The sequence below is a fragment of the Podarcis muralis genome, chromosome 7 (assembly GCF_964188315.1).
Source record: "Podarcis muralis chromosome 7, rPodMur119.hap1.1, whole genome shotgun sequence".
NCBI classification, from domain to species: domain Eukaryota; kingdom Metazoa; phylum Chordata; class Lepidosauria; order Squamata; family Lacertidae; genus Podarcis; species Podarcis muralis.
In genome coordinates, this window is record NC_135661.1 from 43,647,818 (window position 1) to 43,667,105 (window position 19,288).

Below are 19,288 nucleotides of genomic sequence, written 5' to 3' on the forward strand. Positions count from 1 at the left end.
GTACTTGCATAAATATAAGTTGAAGACGTCACTGAGATGGTGAGTAATGCTTCACTGCTGGACCCCCTTTTGCTTGGCATGGGGGGGGGGGCATCATGCCACCAGGATGTTAATGAAGAGGAAAACTCAGCCAGGCTTTAAGGGCAGTTTCATAAGTTCTCCCTGCCATTCAGCGCCCTCGCCTCCTGGGCTGTTATCATGTGGATCACCCTCCGCCCCTCTGCCGATGGGAAAGCTGGGCATATTCCTTTAAAAGTAAGGGAGATAAAGGGTTCTTTCTTTGCTGTGAACTCCTGCTAATCAGTTTACTTTGGGGAAGAGGCAAATCAAGCAACGGCACCCTTGGAAGGAAAATAGGACTTGGGAATTCAGAGCCTGGAGAGGCGGAAAGAAGCTGGCAAGTTCTCCCCTTTTCTTTTTCTGGGACAGAGACCCAAAGGAAGAAACCAGGAGCAAGAGAGCATAAGCCAAGAAGACACGGGTGTTGGGCTCTCCAGCGTATTGTGCCAAAGAAGGGTCACTGGAAGCGTGTTGCTGACTCTGCCACCCCAAAACTTTGTGTGGAGCATGTCTGGTCTCACAGCTCTGTTCTGAGACATCTATCCATCTATTCCCTTGGAGGAAGAGTGGCCACAGAAGTTTCTTTCAGGTTCCGCAACCTACAGGTGAGTTCCCGGACCATGCTAACTATATACTTCTCGCCCAAGAGAAAACTCTGTTGCAAAATCCTGCGGGTCTCCTTTGTCTTTCTGTAGCGTTCCCACCAAGGTGCCACCATGTCTGTGCCATCACCCCTGAGGGTGCTGCCCAGCCCCCCGAATGCCACTGCAGGCATTCCCGTGAGCAACCAGACCAATGAGACATTCTGCACAAGCAGCCAGCAGGTGGTGATCCCTGGCGAACTCTTCCTGACCCTGGGGATCCTGAGCTTTGTGGAGAACTTGTTAGTGGTGGCCGCCATTGTCAAAAACCGGAACCTGCATTCGCCCATGTACTATTTCATCTGCTGCCTGGCTGTGTCGGACATGCTGGTGAGCGTCAGCAACCTAGTGGAGACCCTCTTCATGCTTCTGCTGGAGCATGAGATGATGGTTGTGCAGCCCACCACCGTGATGCACCTGGATAACGCCATGGACATGCTGATCTGCAGCTCCCTGATGTCCTCGCTCTCCTTCCTGGGCGTCATCGCCATTGACCGCTACATCACCATCTTCTACGCCTTGCGGTATCACAGCATCATGACCATCCAGAGGGCCGTCACCATCATCGTGGTTGTCTGGGTGGTCAGCAGCATCTCCAGCACCATCTTCATTGCCTACGATGGCAAGGCGGTCATCCTCTGCCTGGTCATCTTCTTCCTCTCCATGATCACCCTGATCATGGGCCTCTACATCCACATGTTCAGCCTGGCTCACCAACACGCCCGCAGGATCTCCAGCCTGCAAAGGAAGCAGTCGGCACCCCACTTCACTAGCATGAGAGGGGCCATCACCCTCACCATCCTGCTGGGCGTCTTCTTCATCTGCTGGGGCCCCTTCTTCCTTCACCTGATCCTCATCCTCACCTGCCCCGAGAAGCCCGCCTGCAACTGCTACTTCAGATACTTCAACCTCTATCTCATCCTCCTCATTTGCAACTCTGTGGTGGACCCCATAATTTACGCCTTCCGGAGCCAGGAGCTCAGGAGGACTTTGAAAGAGGTGGTCTTATGCTTTTGGTAAGGAGCAGGCGGCACTGGGGGTCTGAGGGTTCAAGTAGCCACTGGGGCTCTCCTGCCCTCCCCAGAGGCAGCAGAGTTAGCCACTTTGCAATTGGGAGCTCAGCGCCCCCTGGTGGCACTGGGGATGGGCAAGCAGAGGAAGCCTCTGGGAGGAGGTGCCAGGCAGCGTTCGCCACATTCCACGGCCAGAAGGAAGAAACAAAGTGTGTGTGTGTGTGTGTGTGTGTGTGTGTGTGTGTGGTGGGGAGGGACGTTCTTTTGCTTCCTGACTGCCGTCAGCCTAGAGGCATGGCTGAGATGTTGTATAACTCTCAGCAATTTCCTTGCTAGTGATCTAGGGAAGCCATTCGTTCTTCCTCGGTGAGGGCTCCAGGCTGTTCCCGTCAAGGTGTGCAGAGCAGAGGGTGAGGATGACAATGGCAGGTGCAGCAACGTTTTCCCAATGCAGAAGAAGGAAGAATGTGTGTGTTTGTGTGTGTGTGTGGCTGTGTACATACTCCCAATTGCGCTGCATCCAGTGCACAACATCTGGTTTGGGAAGTGGCATACAAGTGATGCTAACCACAGCCAATATTGATCCTCTCCTTTCTGAGGAAATGCTGTGTTTTGATGCATTCCCCGCCCCACCCCCCAAACCAGCTCCGATATTTGACTTGTGTAAAGATACGGCCTCACTGTGTTTTAAGCCAGTAATGTGTGCACAGCCTAAACATGTGTTTTGTATGTCAAGGAGCTTTGCAGGGTAATAAAGAGGAATGTTTCAGAGTATGTGTGAACTGGGCAACCGTAGGAGGGCTCTACCTGTCTAGGAGCACAGGGTGGGGGTCCAGTTTAGAGATGTGGACATCTTTTCCTAAAGCCATTTCAGCACTGGGAAGGAAACGCCCTAAAATTTCAGATCCTGCAAATATGTCCGTCCGTCCCCCCTGCATTCTCATAAGACCTGACTGGCAGCCTCTGACTGTGTTTCAGTGGACTTCCCTCCCTCCGTCTTCTGACTTCATGTTTGCAGTCTCTACAAATCAATGCAACTCAATAAGTTACAAAATGGTACCTCTGCCCGTATCTCAACCCTTTGTCCAGAATTCTTACAACATTGTCCTTTCACTGAAAAATAGGCCTGAGTGATGCTCTGTGCTTATGTGAGATTATCTCTCTGAGTGGATCTCTGCTTCCCTTACCTGGGTGGATCTCTGCTTGTTCCGGTTTCCATGTCCTGCAATAGATGGTTGTAGCACCCCTTACCTGGTGGCTGGGCTACCTTGGGCCAAGCCTGGAGGAAGCATCAGGGACTCACAATCCTATCTAAGTTACTGGTAGTTCCTTTTCAGAACATGGTAATTAAAATAGGAGTCAGTCTTCAGATTCATGGTGCCCAAAGCACAGGAGCCTCCTAGTGTTGCATCATATGCCACAGATGGGAGTTGCCTGTAAGGAACCTCTCACACATATCCCTGTCCGGACCTGTGCCATAGTGATGCTTCCATGCAAAACAAGACAAGCAATAGCTCGTTCCAGGCATCACCCCTAGTAGATTGGACAGTAGCATAGCCCTGCTAGAGAAATGGCTCTAAATCCATAAAAGAGCCTTGCTATTTACATCCAGAGCTTTACCAACTGGGCAAACTCTTATTCCATGCCACGTAATAACAAACTCCAGTGGCATTGCCGATTTTGATCTTAAGGTTTGCTCTTAAAAGCATACTGTAGGTCTGAGCTGAGGCTCTTTCCTAAGATAGCAGGAGCAAACTCCTAAAAGCACAAGGAGAGCCCTGCTGGGAACCCAACAGGCCCTGTATTCTAACATCCCGCCTCCCATAGTGGCCAAGCAGATGGCAATGACTTTATGCTCAGGGAAGCTACACACAGCCTCCATTGGCTAACAGCTGTTGGTTGGACTTCCCTCCCTTCAGGAATGTGTATTCTGAAGTATGCACAGGTGTACCTAGGGGTTGGTGAAACTGGCCGCCTCTGGGGCACAGGCCTGGGCAGGTGCACAAAATCACCTATCTGGCAATGGAGTGTCTGACATGCATGTGTGTGGTGATGCAACACCATTGTTACAGTGAGATCAAACATGAGAGAAGCTTCCCATCCGTCTCACACCATGGCACAAAGGTGTGCAGTGAAGTGATGGGGACGGCATCAATACAGCTCCTTGCCAAGGGTGCAAGGGACCCCACAAATGCCTCTGGGAGCATGCCCACCAGAAGTGGGTGACCAGGAAATCCAAGTCCGATGAAGGACAATTGTCTCCCATTCACACGATGGGCTGTCCCACACAGAAGATAGTTCTTCTCTGTTGCTCCAGAATCAGTGGCTGGAAAAGGCAGAGAAGTAGACTTCAATGAAACATGAGGAAGGCCTTCCAGATAGTGGCAGCTGTTCAGCAGTGGTTTGGGAGCTGGTGGGCTCTCCTTCACTCAAGAAGAGGTTGAGCAACCATCTCACAGGGTTGTTGTAATTATATTCTGCATTGCAGGCCCCGTATGGAGGAGGAGGTGGGGCTAAGTAGCCTTCAAAGTCCTGTCTGATGTGTGATTCTAAAAGCATCTGAGCCAAGAGTTCCCAAACTGGTTTACTGCATTTCTGTGGATTTGTGGTTAAAGGCAGGAGACAGCACATCTATTGCATAGAAGATTCATACTGCATTTTAATTGCTTCTTTTGTTTATTATGTTGTATTACAATTTGAATTCAGTGGAACACAAGGATGTGATTTTAAAATGCAATTAAAAATCACACAGCATCTAGTACAGCACAACAACACAATTGCTTCAACAGACAGACAACACCATTAACCATTTTCTGAGGGCCTGGGTGGTTTGGGAACCATTGCTCTGAGCCACATTGTGTAGAATACAAATCATGGGTCAGGATGAGGGAGACAGGAGGAGAGATGAACGGCTTGTTAGTAGAAAGTGTATTCCGGTGAGCATAACAACTCACTTGCAACACTGTATAAGAAGCAAGTTCAGTGGGTGTTTTTTGTGGGGTGTTGTCTTTCTCATATGCACCAACTGTGTGCATTCTCAGACACAAACACACAAATACAGAATGCTGGGGGAGAAGCACACAGCACTTTTATTCCACCTTCTTATTATCTGATACACAATATTTTGTAGGTTTTTGTGGTGCATGTGGCATAAATGTGCAGCTAGCAGGTTCTGTGTGGGAGAGGAAGTTGCAAGGGGGCTGCAACTATTTCTAAGAAGTGAGAGCTCCATCTGACCAGGGGCTTTTGTTTTGCTTGAGCTCTGCCACAATGAGTCATGCCTATAGAAATATGGGGGGGGGGGGTCCTACTCCCAGCCATTCAGCAATCTGACTAGTCTCTGACACGTCACTCCCCCTGGGAGGGAAAAGGGCCTTGCCCCCATCCTCTCTCCTGTCAGTGGGCTGCAGCTGAGGCACCAGAACAAAACAACAGGGTCCTTTGCATGCCCACCTCTGCTTCACATGCCTAAGGCAGCTTCATATTATTCTGGCAGGGTGGCTAACCTTTTTGTTAGGGAAGGACCTAAGTTCAGTGCTAAAATAACAGCAGCTTTGCATGCAGAAAGGCCTGGGTTCAAGTATGGCTGAGAAAAGACTCCTACCTGAAACCTTGATGAGCCGCTGCTGCCTGTTAGTGCAGACAATACTAAGGCTAGATGGTTTTCAGTGCATCCATTCCTTGCCAAGGCAGGTGCTTTACCTGAGAAAGAGGGTGAACTGGCTGTTTGCTCACTGCGCAGTCACACTCACTCCTGAGTTCCTTTGTTTCTCTCCAAGGCCTTTCTCCAAGCTGTCATCTCTGATTACTGCTCCCTGCTGCTCACTCTGCAAAAAAAGAGAGACCTCTTTCTGGGCAAGGCTACTCCCCAGGGCAGCAGCCCCATCCACCATTCTGGGAATTCAGCTGCTGTGGGGAATGATCTCAGAGTGCTTTTCCTTGCTAGGAACTTGGCTGCATTTTACTGCCACTACAGATGTAGGAGGGACTGCGCAGGCAGGAAGCCTGGCAGAGAGGCTGGCATGGGATGACCATGAACAGGCCCTGAAGAATAGGCGGAGAAGGGCTTAGAGGCCAGCAGAATTTATCCTAACCTGCAGCTAGAAATGTTTTCATAGAATCATAGACTTGTAGAGTTAGAAGGGGTCCTGAGAGTCATCTCTTCCAACCCCCTGCAATGCAAGGATCTCAACTAAAGCACCCGTGGCAGGTGGACATCCAAGCTCTGCTTAAAAATCTTCAAGGAAGGAGAGTCCACCAAGCAAAGCTGGATTACCAAATAGGCAGAGGAGGCCCCGGTCTATGGGACCCATGCCTTTTAGGGGCCCAACGACAATAGGTAAAATAATATTGATTTGATCTTGAAAGAAAGTTACAACCAGGACTTCTTAGTTCAATGCTACTAGATTGGGGGGAGGGTGAGATTTCAACAGCCTAGGGGCCTCCACAGGATTTAATCCGGCACTGCTTCCAAAGGAGTCTGTTCTCTTAGTACCATCAGAAAGTTCTTCCTGATGTTTAGTTGGATATTGGAATATCCTTTCTTGTATCTTGAAGCCATTTGTTCTGGTCCCTCTGGAGCTGGAGAAAACAACCTGGCTCCATCCTCCAGGTGACAGCCCTTTAGATATTTGAAGATGGCTATCATATCTCTTCTCAGTCTCCTCTTTAGCAGGTTAAACATACCCAGCTCCCTCAATCGTTCCTCATAAGGCTTGGTTTCCTGACCCTTTGTGCATTAGGTGGAAAAATTGTCCAGTGGGAACTATTTGTGTGTGTGCAGTTTGCGAATAAGGGATTATCAGTAAGGAGCTAGATTGTTCTTTGAAAAAGAAATAAATGAGATTTCTCCCTCTTCCCTGGACCCTGTCTCTTCCTGCTTTCTGAAATAATAATTCTGGGGTGGAGACGCTTGTGGATTGGGAGGGCCATCAATACAGATGGGAAGCTTAGACCAGACACTGGGGGGCGCTGGTGTCCAGCAACAGGAAAGAGAGAAGCAGCTTTGCCTTGGTGGACAGCAAGACTTAACCCTGAGCCAGTGACAGAGCCCACGTGAACTCCTCTCAAAGAAGCGTTGGGTGCCCTTGAGCACATACAGAGGTCCCAGCCAAGCACCCGGCATCCCTCTGTGATTTAAGGGTTGGGCTTGCAGATAGGAAGATATCATCAGGCCTAGGCTGGCTGCTGGCGACCAGTCCCCTCTCCTTGTATTATACTGGCTACGGGAAGGGGGAGGACGCTGAACCACTGCGAGCACCGACATATTCCTCAGGCAGGGGAAATGAGTGAGCGGCTGTGGGCCTTTCCGCCTTCAGTTGTATACAGGTGAAGCAGACCTTGGTGGGGGACAGGGCCGGATTTAGGTTTGATGAGGCCCTAAGCTACTGAATGTAATGGGGCCCTTTATATGTCCAGCTGTCCTTTGTCAACAACAAATTGTCATTGTTTTTTGTGTTGAATATATGCTTTTTGTGGGGTCCATTACTTACATCATACACAACACAAACACTGTTGCTGTATGCAGGTTTTATTTTATTTTATTTATTTTTTTATCTTATATTTTGGAAATGTACATCCAGGTTTTTTTCCCTTTACTTTTTTGGGGGCCCCCAAGAGAGTGGGGCCCTAAGCTATAGCTTGTTTAGCTTATATCTAAATCCGGCACTGGTGGAGGAGCCAGGAGAGCGTTGCCTCCGAAGGGACCCACCCGTTCCCCTGGCAAGGAGCTCCTGCTTTTTGCAGCCAGCTGTTATTCCTGCTGCGGTTCTCGCCTGTCAGAGAGGGGGCAGCCTTTCCTCCCCCCCCCCACCCTCCACACACTTAGGGAAAAGGTCAGCATAGTCTCCCTCCACAGGCCTTTGTTCTCCCCCAGGAATTGCAACGACAACCCAGACACAAAGGAGGGCGTAGGGGGGAAATGACAGGAAACAGATCTGTGGGGCCCCTCCCCATCTCCCCACCCAGGAAAAGGGGGAGAGTAGGGAGAGGCAGCTTCCTGCCCGAGCTGGCTGAACAAAGGGGAGGCGGGCGGGGAGCCTCCTCGCTCTCTCCTCCTGCGCACCTGGGGCCGCGAAAGGGGCTTTTGTTCTGCCCACTTTCCCCACCACCACCCGCAGCATCTCCCCCAACTTAGGCGATGGCCCATCGCCCGTAGCCCCCAAAGCTCTCCGCCCTTGTTCCCGGTTGGATGGCCTTCAGTTGCCCCTTGCAAATTGCAAGCAGCCGAGGAAGAGAGACCCTCGGCGAGGCCCCACCCAGCGGGCAGGGGCGGGCTGGGCACTGCTGAGTCAGGGGGTTTCGCCCAGCTGGCAGTTAGTCAGCAGTAGGAGAGCACAGAGGCTGCGGGCAAAGTTTTGGCTAAGCGGCGAAAGGTTCGAAGGAAGCGCCCATCATCAGAGCATCACTGGAAGGAAACACGCGTGTTCAAAACCGACTGTTAAAAGCACCCCAACCTCAGCAAAATACACAGAGCTTCAATGCAGGATGGCCCCTCGAAAATATATATATATCTTTGTCTTCAAAGGGCTGGGTGGGGGGCGTGATATCAAGACAAGCGGAGAAGCCCCCAGTCACAAAGCAGAGCGCAGCTGTCTGGCTGGGGAATAAGGAAAGAGGCCAAGGAAGGATGCTTTGGCAACCCCGTCCGAGGCCATCAAAGGCAAATCCAGGACTTGGGCGAGGCTGAAACTTGAGACCTGATAACAAAGATGCCCCCACCCAAGAGACATCCCAGAAAAGTGGCTGTCCCCCTCGCGCACCCCGAGGTACCGCAGCGGCCCACGAACGCAGGCCCCACCCGCCCCACTCTGGGATGTGAGCCTCCAAGTCGCTTCAGGCAACAGCCTGTGATGCCTCCTGCATCAGCCGCCTCCCCTGGGCCTTTTCTTTTGCCCGGGCCTTTACCTCGATGCCGGCTTGCGGGCGGGGCGGGGCGGAGGGAGCCCCAGCCTGGCCGCCCGCTTTGTGCCAGGCAGCGCGGCTCTTACCGGCGCCGAGGGATGCGCTGCTGGTGCTGATGCTGCAGGGATGTTGCAGTATTTTGCGGCGGCGCCTCCTGATTGGCCGCGGCGTCGGCGCTGACGTCAGCGCCCCGGCCTGGGTGCAGCGGGAGGCGCCTATAAAACCCGCCGGCAGCAGCCTGGACGCCTCCGCCAGCCGCTCCGCCAGCTGCAGCCGCCGCCCACCCACCCGCCTGCCTGCCCGCAGCCGCCCCCCCGTAGCACCAGTCGCAGCAGCATGAGGGAGATCGTGCACATCCAGGCGGGCCAGTGCGGCAACCAGATCGGAGCCAAGGTAAAGACATGGGGAGGCGGAGACGCGCGCTGCTGGGACTGCGGAGCTCCCCGCCGCCCCCCGACGGCTCTTCCAACGGGACTTGGGGGCTCCCTGGCTGATCCTGCCCGGCATGTTGCGGGCCCCCTGGAAAAGAGCCAAGCGTTGCGCCGACGAGGCGCCCTGCTGTTCTGCCGCTCCCCTTGCCCTAGATCCGGGCGAGGTAGCCAGGTGTCATCTCGCCAAGGCGGTGGGGCCGGTTCCCTGGCTTGGCACCGGGGTGGGGCGTGCCCTGCGCTGGCGGCGGCGGCGCCTTTGTTGTGGCCTCGTCTTTCCCCGCCCGGCTGTGGGCGTGGAGGCACCCCAGGGCTGCGGGGCAGAGCCTCCTGCAGGAGGTGAAAGTGGCCTCCGGCTCCCTAGGAAGGAGCTCCTTTGCCTTCTTGCCGGCTAGCCAGTGGGTGGCCCAGGCCAGCGTCTCCTAAAAAGTCCATCCTGGGCATCCTGACGCGGCTGTCAGAGGCCCGTGGTCACCCTTTGTTGTTGGCGCTTCTGATGGGAGACAAAAGGAAGGAGTGGTCTTCCTCCCGCCCCCTCCGCCACGCCCATCCAGGCAAGGGGGCTGCCACACCCAGGAAGCAGGGGACCCTCCTGATTCTCTTAGAACAAAGAAACCCTTCCCTCTGCCTGTGACCTTGCAAGTTCCTGCTGTAACCTTGGTGAGGTCAGGGGGCAACTTGGGCGATCTGGCTATTTGTTTACACTCCTTTCCCACCTTTTCTCTATGGGGAGTGGTAATGCTTCTCTCCCCTACTTCAGCCTGCTATGGGGCAACATTTCAGCACTGCTTCTGCAGGGGGAGGGTGGGGCCACCTTTTTTTGCCCTGTCTTCTTGTCCCATTGGGTTCAGGGGAATGGCTACTCCTAAAGACTTTCAGGGGCCTTTTCCTCCCTTTGCCAAGTGGTTCTGTGGATGACAGATGGAAGGTAAACAGATTTCAGCCTGTGGTGCCCCCACCCCTGGACAAAGCATCTTTGCCTCCCCTCCCCCTTGCAGCTTCAGGTAATGCAGGACACAATGGTGAAGAGTTGTCCACTCCTGGAGAAAAGAGGTGTGGGGATTCTGAGCATCCTGTGGCATCTTCTGATATATGAAACAAACAGAATGTTTGATGTCCTGACAGGATCCCCTCCTGTTTCTTGATGGGGCAGTTTTTTCCTAGCTATTTGTTAAGTGAAATGGCAGCTCTTGGCTGGTGCAATTGGGCCACGGAGAGAAGCAGGGAGCACCCTCTCTCTGGGCAGCAAGGGGTGGTCTTATTTTTGTTTGTTAGGGGAAATGCCCAAAGGGAAATGAACAAACCTGCAAAAATAGGGGGTTTCTCAAATGGGTTTTCAGTTTCTGCTTTCTCAGGAGACACCTGCTGCCATGACTTAGTGTCACAAAGACAGCTAATAATCCACTAAGTCAACCTCCCCTCTCCCTGCTCTTCTCTCCTCCACCCTTCAAAACCAGACATCTGTGCCTGCTCTGAATAAAAAGGAAGGCCAGCCTGCTGCAGTGTGATTGTACCACTTAATGCTCTATCCCCGTGGGGCAGGGTAGCAGCACAGCAGGCTGAAATCAAATCAGCCCTCTGGAGCTCTTCTGCAGCTGGGGCTGGGAGCTCCCTTGCCTCTCCCCCGCCCCACTTAGGAGAGAGGGATAGTCTGGTCATTATGTTGGATGCAGGGAGGTGGGCGAGGGGTATGAAGAGCACCTGCTACTCACCCACAGCCAGTAAGCTATTTAAGAAGCTGAATAATGAACCTTGAAAGACTGCCAGTCTCTTCCCAGCACCACTCAGAGCTCCAAGTCTGTGGCTGCTTCACCACGTCTCCTGAGGAATAGGTGGGTTTGCCACACCTTCTGCAGCAAGGAAGTCAAAATGCCCAGGATTGTACTTGAGATTCTCAGAAAGGAACATTCTCCTCTTTAAAGAAAAAGAAAAAAGACACAGGGTGTTTTCTACCCTCCACCCTCAAATGCTGAATGTGGAATCCTGTGGAAAACCAAAGGAAGTTGAATGGATTTCACATGATCTGAGACAACCTTGGGTTCCGTTGCAATCTTCCCTGAAACTGGGTTACTAAGGCAAGGGAATAGGGTTCTCCACTATCTTGCTGCTCCTGAGTCAGGGATTTGGGGGCAGGCAGTCATCAGTTGGGGTGGTGATGCTGGAGGCTAGCTTTCTGCATAGTTTACCTAAGCAGACTGATGCATATGCTAATCTGCATGAATAATTCATTGTAAACTCACAGGTTCTGTAATTGACACATCTGATCAACACAGGATAGAAGCTGGCTTTGGTATGGAAGCCTGGCTTGGCAGCCCCTGAGATATTTAAGGATTGTTCTTTTTCTCTTTTTCTAAACTAAGAACAACTTTATTTAACCTGTTTGGATTCCTGCATCACTCTAGATACTCTAGAGAATTCTGCTGCCAAATCCAGGGTGTTGATTTCAGAAGCCGTCTCTTAAGCAATGCCTGCGCCACGACAAAGAACTATGCTTTATTCATGCCTTAAGATGGACAGTTCACTTAATTATGCATTGGTGTTCCTTTGAAACCTCTCAGAATATGGGCAGGAGTTAATTTGGGAAAAAAGAGATGACTGTCACTTTTTCACATCCGAGTCTTCCCTTCCATGGAGCTAAGGGCAGAGTACGGCAGATTGTTATCCATGTCATTCTCTCAGCAAATTTGTATGGAAGGCTTGTGGGGGGGGGGGACCCCTGTAAGACCCATGCAGTAAGCTTTATGGCTGAGCCAGGGATTTGAATTTGACTCAGCCTGTTCCAAGTCAAATGAGACCAAATGAATTGACAAGAGGGCTTGACCCTTGCATCTGTTTGCAGTCCTAGGGCTTAGTCTCACTTCCGTCACCGAGTAACCTTGGGCCACCTCTGCATATATAGGATTATATCACTTTCCAGATCTACTTCATTTTTAGAAACAATTTATTGATGAAGAGGCCTTCTCAAGGCAGATCTTTGTGCATTGGGTGCTCAGGGGGGATCAGCCTTGTGGCATGTGGCTGACGCCATTGTGTTTACAGTCTTTCTGACCTTGCCATCAATTTCAATTTGTCCTCTTAGTAGTGGGAGCTCCCTGGTAATTAAAGCTCTGTCCACTGGAGATGGTTAGCATTCATGACGTGCATCTTCCTTTCTCTCCCCCCGCCCCCTGCATTGTTCAAACTAATTTAGCAAGGACTGAGCAGTCTCCTATAGATTGCTGTAAACAAGCCTTTTTCTCCTGTCCTCCTCACTGCCTTGTTAAAACAGAAAGTCCTTCCGTTAGTGAAAAGCTCCACCAAAAGAAGCCCTCTCTGTCGTCCTCTAGGAATACAGCTTAGCCCTTGCTTGCAAGAAACAATTGCAAGGTAAAAAGTTCTGGAAAATGCATCATTAGCAGCTGTCCCTCCTGAGGGAGTTAGAGTGCTCTTGCTGCAGTCTGCGTAGTGCTGTGGCTCGTAATAAGTTTGCGCCAATAACCAGCAGTGCGAAGTCATGTGCTTATTTGCCGGTGAGATGACTCTGCACAAATTTAGCTGCTTTTCCTTGTAGCTTATTCCCAAAGCAAAATGTTGTGTTGCTTGTCAAAATGTGTACAACAGCCTGATCAACTCTTGCCCCTACCCTTGTCTTCATGGCTAAACACTGCAGATGAGGGCAGGAGTTTTGACGTGTGGCAATACCCCGTCTGAATGTTCTCACTTTCAGCAGCCTTAAAATACTGAAAGCTCAGCCAAATGGCTGCTTCTGTCTCCTTTACTGCGGTGTAGATTCTGCTTCAAAACAAAGCTAGGAAAGCAGTATCTTTAAGGTAGCAAGAGGTCATGGTTTCAGCACCATGGCCAGATCCCTAGAACAGCACACAGCGCTTGCAAGAACGAAGCGTTTCTGCTCTGGGTCTCACTGTAGGCTGGTGAGAGAGCCCTCTCAAGGATGGCTTTGCAGAAAGGGCTCTTAGCCACCTTCAACTACCAAACGCAGCTACAGCTGCTGATGCAGTGCTACTTGGCACTTGTGAGTAGCAAATCAAATTTATTTGTGTATTTATTTCTATCCCATCTTTGTGTTGTTCAAAGGGATGTACTTGGCTCTCCTCCTCTCCATTTTATCCTCACAACAACCCTGTGAGGTAGGTTAGGCTGAGATGTGATGACCCAAGATCACCCAGTGAGCTTCCTGACTGAGCAGAGATTTGAACCCTGGTCTCCCATGTCCCAGTCCAATACTCTTAACAGCTACACCACACTGGCTCTCTATATGTCACTCACCCCCCCACACACACACACATTCAAAAGAACTGCTTGGACTCGCACAAGGAGTGGCATACTGGATAAGATTTACAGGATAAGGTTGGTGCTCCACTTAGCCCAGTCTGATGTCTCCAGCAGCAGATCAACTCAGAATGCTTTCCCCCAGTGTAGATAATGAAAAAGCTAAACAGCCCGATGCGGGTGGGAATTTCCTTTGTTTCTAATGGTATAAACCAAAAAATGTCTTTAGCTGACTTAACATGTAGAAATGTTAATTCTTTCTATCTCCCCCTCTCCACTCTTCTTTCAGTTCTGGGAGGTGATCAGTGATGAGCATGGTATAGACCCCAGTGGGAACTATGTCGGTGACTCTGACCTGCAGCTGGAAAGGATCAGCGTTTATTACAATGAAGCCTCTTGTAAGTTGTGCTCCTACCCCAGACCTGACTGCTCTTCCTGATAGGTAGGGATATTCTGGTATACCAAGAAACCTCCGCCTGGCCTCCTCTCAGAAATGAAACTGGAAGGTTTTCACCATTCCAAGCAGATGACAATGGCCCTTCCCCTAAGCACTTGTAGCGGCATAGAGTATGCCATCCATCCTGCCACCTCCTTCCGAGTGAGGAAAAAGCATCCCAGGACTGCCACTCTCACCCTGGATAGCACCCAGTTTTGCAGCAACATTGCAAAAGATATTCTTCCTTGTCGCCTTTGTTGACCAGCCTAGTCCTCTTTTGAGGCAGAACGCTACAGATTTGAATAGCAGTTCTGGAAATTTCATGGCTGGTACTGAGTACTGCTATGGGGGACATGGGTCTCTCTAGTCATGGGTCAAGGGCAGGCTGCTTTGAGCATGCATCCTTTAATGAGTTAAGGCAGCAATGATGGTGGGGAAGCCTGTGACATTCCAGATACTCCACAATGCTCATTGTCTCTGACAACTGACTACCCTGGTTGTGGCTGATGGGAGTTGGAGTCCAACAACCTCCGGAGGGTTGCTACAGATTCCCCATCCCTAGTTTAGAGGAAGAGATAAAGAAGCTCAGTCCCACAGTATATTCTCCTTGGTAAAGGATTCCCTGGATTGTTGGGCAAGAACACCTGAAAAGGCTAGGTGGGAGCCTGATGTTGGGCAGTGCCCAATTTTGGCTTTGGTGAGCATCCTGCCAAATGGGTACAAAGAAGGGAGATGATGTGGGAGATCAGGAATCTTAAAATCACCTCCCTGCCCCCCCCCAACACAATAACTCCTGCTGTAAATCAGCAAGGTTGTCTCTCTGGCTGATTGCAATGAAGACAAATCTTCCTTTGTTTTTTCCCAGCTCACAAATATGTTCCTCGTGCTATCCTGGTAGACCTGGAGCCTGGCACCATGGACAGTGTTCGTTCAGGTGCTTTTGGGCACCTCTTCAGACCAGACAACTTCATCTTTGGTATTGTTTCTCTGCTTTCTTCTGCTGCCTGGCTCTCTTCCCTTTTCTCTCTATCATAGCTTCTCTCAGATGTCATCCAGTTTTAAGCCAAAGAAATAGCACAGTTCGACCTCAGACTTGCATAACTAATTCTAAGCTGTAGTATTTTGAGGCTTTTGGAGCTGCAGGCAAGGAAGGCTGGAAATCTTGGGATGGGGCAGCTGGCTTTTAAGGAAAGGGTTAGGTCAGATTCTTTCCAGGGTAGAGAATCTCCACTCCTTGATCACAGCTTGCTGCGGCCTAATACATCTTTATTTCTAAAGGCTCATACAGGTGCTTCAAACATATAAGCTAAAATCAAAAGGCAAACATCTTCAGCAGACTCCATGCACACCTAATTTGTATGCTTGGCCTCTAACCTCTGTGCTCCCCACACAACCCCTGCTTTATAGGCCCTTCCCGTGCCAGTCACTGTCCCATTTCTCTGGGCATTTTAAGTCTGCAATTAATGAGAATCTTACAAGAGCTACAAATGGAGGAAGTTAAAAGTGGCACAGCAAGCTATTGTTGCATACTTTTCCTTTTTTTACTTAAGTCTGGTGGGCTTTCAAAAATTTCAAACTCTGATTGGTCAAAAGGTAACAGGTGTCCCTGAATGTTATGCCATAGGGATGAGTAGATCTGTACCTTCCCCAGTTGACAGGACAGGGCACACAGATCAGTGCTGGTTGCTACACAAGATGGTGTTGGTGTCTCTTCCTTCACAGGACAAAGTGGCGCTGGGAACAACTGGGCAAAGGGTCATTACACAGAAGGCGCTGAGCTGGTGGATTCCGTCTTGGATGTAGTGCGAAAAGAGTGTGAGAACTGCGACTGTCTACAGGGCTTCCAGCTCACTCATTCCCTGGGTGGGGGTACGGGGTCTGGCATGGGGACTCTCCTCATTAGCAAAGTTCGTGAAGAATACCCAGACCGGATCATGAACACTTTTAGTGTGGTGCCTTCCCCCAAAGTGTCTGACACTGTGGTGGAACCCTACAACGCTACCTTGTCCATCCACCAGCTGGTGGAAAACACAGACGAGACCTACTGCATTGACAATGAAGCCCTCTATGACATCTGCTTCAGGACCCTCAAGCTGGCCACGCCCACCTACGGAGACCTCAACCACCTCGTTTCTGCCACCATGAGCGGTGTCACCACCTCCCTGAGATTCCCAGGCCAGCTCAATGCCGACCTCCGCAAACTGGCCGTCAACATGGTGCCCTTCCCTCGCCTCCATTTCTTCATGCCGGGCTTTGCTCCGCTGACGGCCCGCGGGAGCCAGCAGTACCGAGCCCTCACTGTCCCCGAGCTCACCCAGCAGATGTTTGACGCCAAGAACATGATGGCCGCTTGTGACCCCCGCCATGGCCGCTACCTCACGGTGGCCACTGTCTTCCGAGGCCGCATGTCCATGAAGGAGGTCGATGAGCAGATGCTGGCCATCCAGAGCAAGAACAGCAGCTATTTTGTGGAGTGGATCCCCAACAACGTCAAGGTGGCTGTGTGCGACATCCCTCCCCGGGGCCTCAAGATGTCCTCCACCTTCATTGGCAACAGCACAGCCATCCAGGAGCTCTTCAAGCGCATCTCGGAGCAGTTCACGGCCATGTTCCGGCGCAAGGCCTTCCTCCACTGGTACACTGGCGAGGGCATGGATGAGATGGAGTTCACAGAGGCAGAGAGCAACATGAACGACCTCGTCTCCGAGTACCAGCAGTACCAGGATGCGACAGCTGAAGAGGAAGGAGAGATGTATGAAGATGACGAGGAGGAATCGGAAGCCCAGGGTGCCAAGTGAAGGGCTGGGGCCACAGGCAGCGCTTGGGTTCCTCCCAGTGAGGGCCAAGCAGTGACACGGGCCTGTCGTTCATCGCCGTCCATCTTTGCTACTCATTTGCTGAGTTGTAGACAACCAGCTTCTAGTTGCTTCTGATTCAAGGGTTCCAAAACTTAAAAGCTGTTCAGTATTTAACCCCCTTCCTCCTCTTCCTCCTCTCCCCCCCCACCCTATATTCCCTCTCCTTTGCCCCCCAAGTCTTATAAGTTAGTGCAGCTCCCTCTGTCCATGACTTTGATAACTTCAAGGGCCCTGGTCTTTATTTTTTACTGGTCTGTGTCTATTTTTATGTTTTGGAATACTTAATAAATCTATTGCTGTCCAGCATCTCGGGTGTCCCCTTTCTCTCATTTGGGATAGGGGAGCATGTTTGTGAAGTGGGGAGGGATTGGAGTGCTGGGTAAAGGAACTGAATGAATGTTGTGGTGTGGCACAACCACTCCCTTGGAGAGTGTTGGTGTGTGTCTGTCTAGTGCAAGCTGGTGTCTTCCTGGTGCTTTGGACTACACCTTCCCTCAGCCCCAGCTAGCACAGTCAAGGGTCAGGGGTGATGTGGGTTGGAATCCAAAACATCTAGAGGGCACCAGGTTGAAGAACACTGGACTAGAAGGCAAACACCAGCTGGAAGTCAATCACACACAGTGTTGCTTGGCAACTGAGGGCAAGCATCAAGGTCCAGGCTTGGCTTTTGAACTATACACCTTGCAGTGTTTCCAACCAGAGAAATTCAGCAATTGCACTTAGGGTGGTCACTTTAAAAACACCCACCCACACCCAACAAGTTTAAGCAATTTCATGCAGGCCAATCAGTGGTTACTAATGAAAACAGCTTCATAGTCAAAGAGGGGTGCGCTTTGGGATAGAAATTCAGGCCTCCCCTCTTATCAGCAGAATGAGTGGGAGGTCCCCTACATGCAACAGAATGGCCTTGCCATAATTGGAAAGTAAGTAACACATTCCTCTATGAACAGGAGGGCCATGAAGTCCAGCATCTAAAATGATTTAACAGCACTACTATGCTTAGAACAGTTGCCTCCCAGATCCTGGGGTCAAGCTGGGAGGAGCTATGAAATGGCCTCTGCTGCAGGAGGTAACTGCGCATCTGGCTCTGCTTAAGAACTGATTTACTCACAGGACTGGCTTCAGAACATAGTGAGCCTTTGGCCAAGAACCCCCCTCTCACCTGAATGTGCTTGTATAGGCCGTAAGTTGTGCCACAGAATTTGTGGGACTGGGTCAAGAGAGAGACAATGTGCAGCTTCCCACTTGGGTGGCAGATGGTTAGGAATGAGCACTTGCCTGTGGGTGTTGTGACACTGGTGTGACTCCTCTCAATGGGCCCCTCAGTTAGCTGAGCCTTAAGAAATGCCTAGTGAGAAGGCTGGCTCTTGGCAGCAGCTGTGATCTGCAGGGCGAATCCTAAAGTGAGGATTGGCTCAGTGATGTGTGCAGCACACCAGATGTCTTCAGGGTGGTGGAACAGCCTTTTCTAACACCCCACCTACATGGCTGATGGGAATGACACCGGGCAGAATGCAGACCTTACCCCAAAAATAGTGAGAGAGAGTTTTGCACTGGAAAGAAACACTCCTGCCTCTAATGACAACTGCTAAGATTCAAATGTTTGCTGCAACAGTGGACCACCTATGTAACTTACCACAGAATAACCCGAAGCTATGATCACTCTTGGAATCCAGTTGAACCAGCCTTCACCAGCCTGGTGATCTCCAGACATTATTGGACTACAACTCCCATCAGTGCTGATGGGAGCTTTAGTCCAACAACATCTGGAAACCACCAGATTGAAGACTCTAGGATAGCAGTCCATCTTTTCTACCTTACTATGGTCCTGCTGCTGCAGACTAGGGCAGTCTTTCTGGAAGTTCCTTCTGAGCAGTGTCCTGCAGGGTGGCCCTCAGCAGCACCATATCAAAGATGCCTCCTGGGACCCACCCAAAATTGCTGAGGTCCAATGGTGTATTCTGCACTCTTTAACCTGCCACACTGGCATTCTCAGGAAGGTGCCTTATTCTGAGTCATTCTGCCATCTAGCTCAGCACTGTAGACTCTGCAGCTCCCAAGGTTTTCAGACGCAAGGGGTTTATTTCCCGCCAGACACAAAGATGCTGCTGATCATAGGCGCCGACTCCATGGGGCTTGAGGGGGCCCGAGCCCCCTCAAAAATTCGTTTGGGGGGGCTCCGCCCCCCCAATAATCTCCGGCGCCCCTCCAGCAGAGCGCCATCGCCGCCCCTCCCCCAGCCCAAAATGCACAGGGAGGGGCGGGCTGCATGCCTCCTGCCCTCCCTCCCGAGCAAAAGCTCCACCCAATTTCCTTTGGAGCTGATTAATAGGCGCAGCACGCTCTCCCCTATTCGCTCACGAGGAGGCGGCGCCACTTTATTTGCATATTCATGAGCTTATTTATTATTCATGAGCTTTCCCGGGCCCCCCCAATATTTTTTATAAGTCCGCGTCCCTGCTGCTGATTGAACCTCAGGATGTGTGATGGCCTGGGACTCGGACTTGGAACCAGAGGTGTCTCAGTCCACACCTGATCCTTAGCCTCAGGTGGCATCTGAACCAAGTCAGGGGCCTGAAGAGCCCCAGTCTGCACAGGTTCCCCTGCAACAAGCACCAGCTGGGCCAATTCAGGGGCCCTCATTGCCTTCAGCTGGGCAATCACTTACAGCTGCTCCACT

General features: G+C 51.2%; 1 protein-coding gene across 1 annotated transcript; it reads left to right on the forward strand.

Moving 5' to 3' along the window:
- The first annotated feature begins 776 nt into the window (after positions 1-776).
- TUBB3 (tubulin beta 3 class III) lies at positions 777-16,914 on the forward strand. The gene is made up of 6 exons (XM_028741657.2): positions 777-1,717; positions 7,590-7,623; positions 8,798-9,010; positions 13,604-13,712; positions 14,616-14,726; positions 15,473-16,914. Exons 1-6 carry the CDS (start codon positions 777-779, stop codon positions 16,546-16,548), a joined length of 2,484 nt encoding a protein of 827 aa, XP_028597490.1. The 3' UTR covers positions 16,549-16,914.
- The last annotated feature ends 2,374 nt before the right edge of the window (positions 16,915-19,288 follow it).

Bases quoted from the DNA above. Each gene is read 5' to 3' on its own strand.
- TUBB3 (XM_028741657.2), top strand. From the start codon at position 777: ATGTCTGTGCCATCACCCCTGAGGGTGCTGCCCAGCCCCCCGAATGCC. The intron at 1,718-7,589 runs GTAAGGAGCAGG...GTTCTCCCCCAG, and splicing joins GAGGTGGTCTTATGCTTTTG to GAATTGCAACGACAACCCAG. The intron at 14,727-15,472 runs GTATTGTTTCTC...CTTCCTTCACAG, and splicing joins ACCAGACAACTTCATCTTTG to GACAAAGTGGCGCTGGGAAC.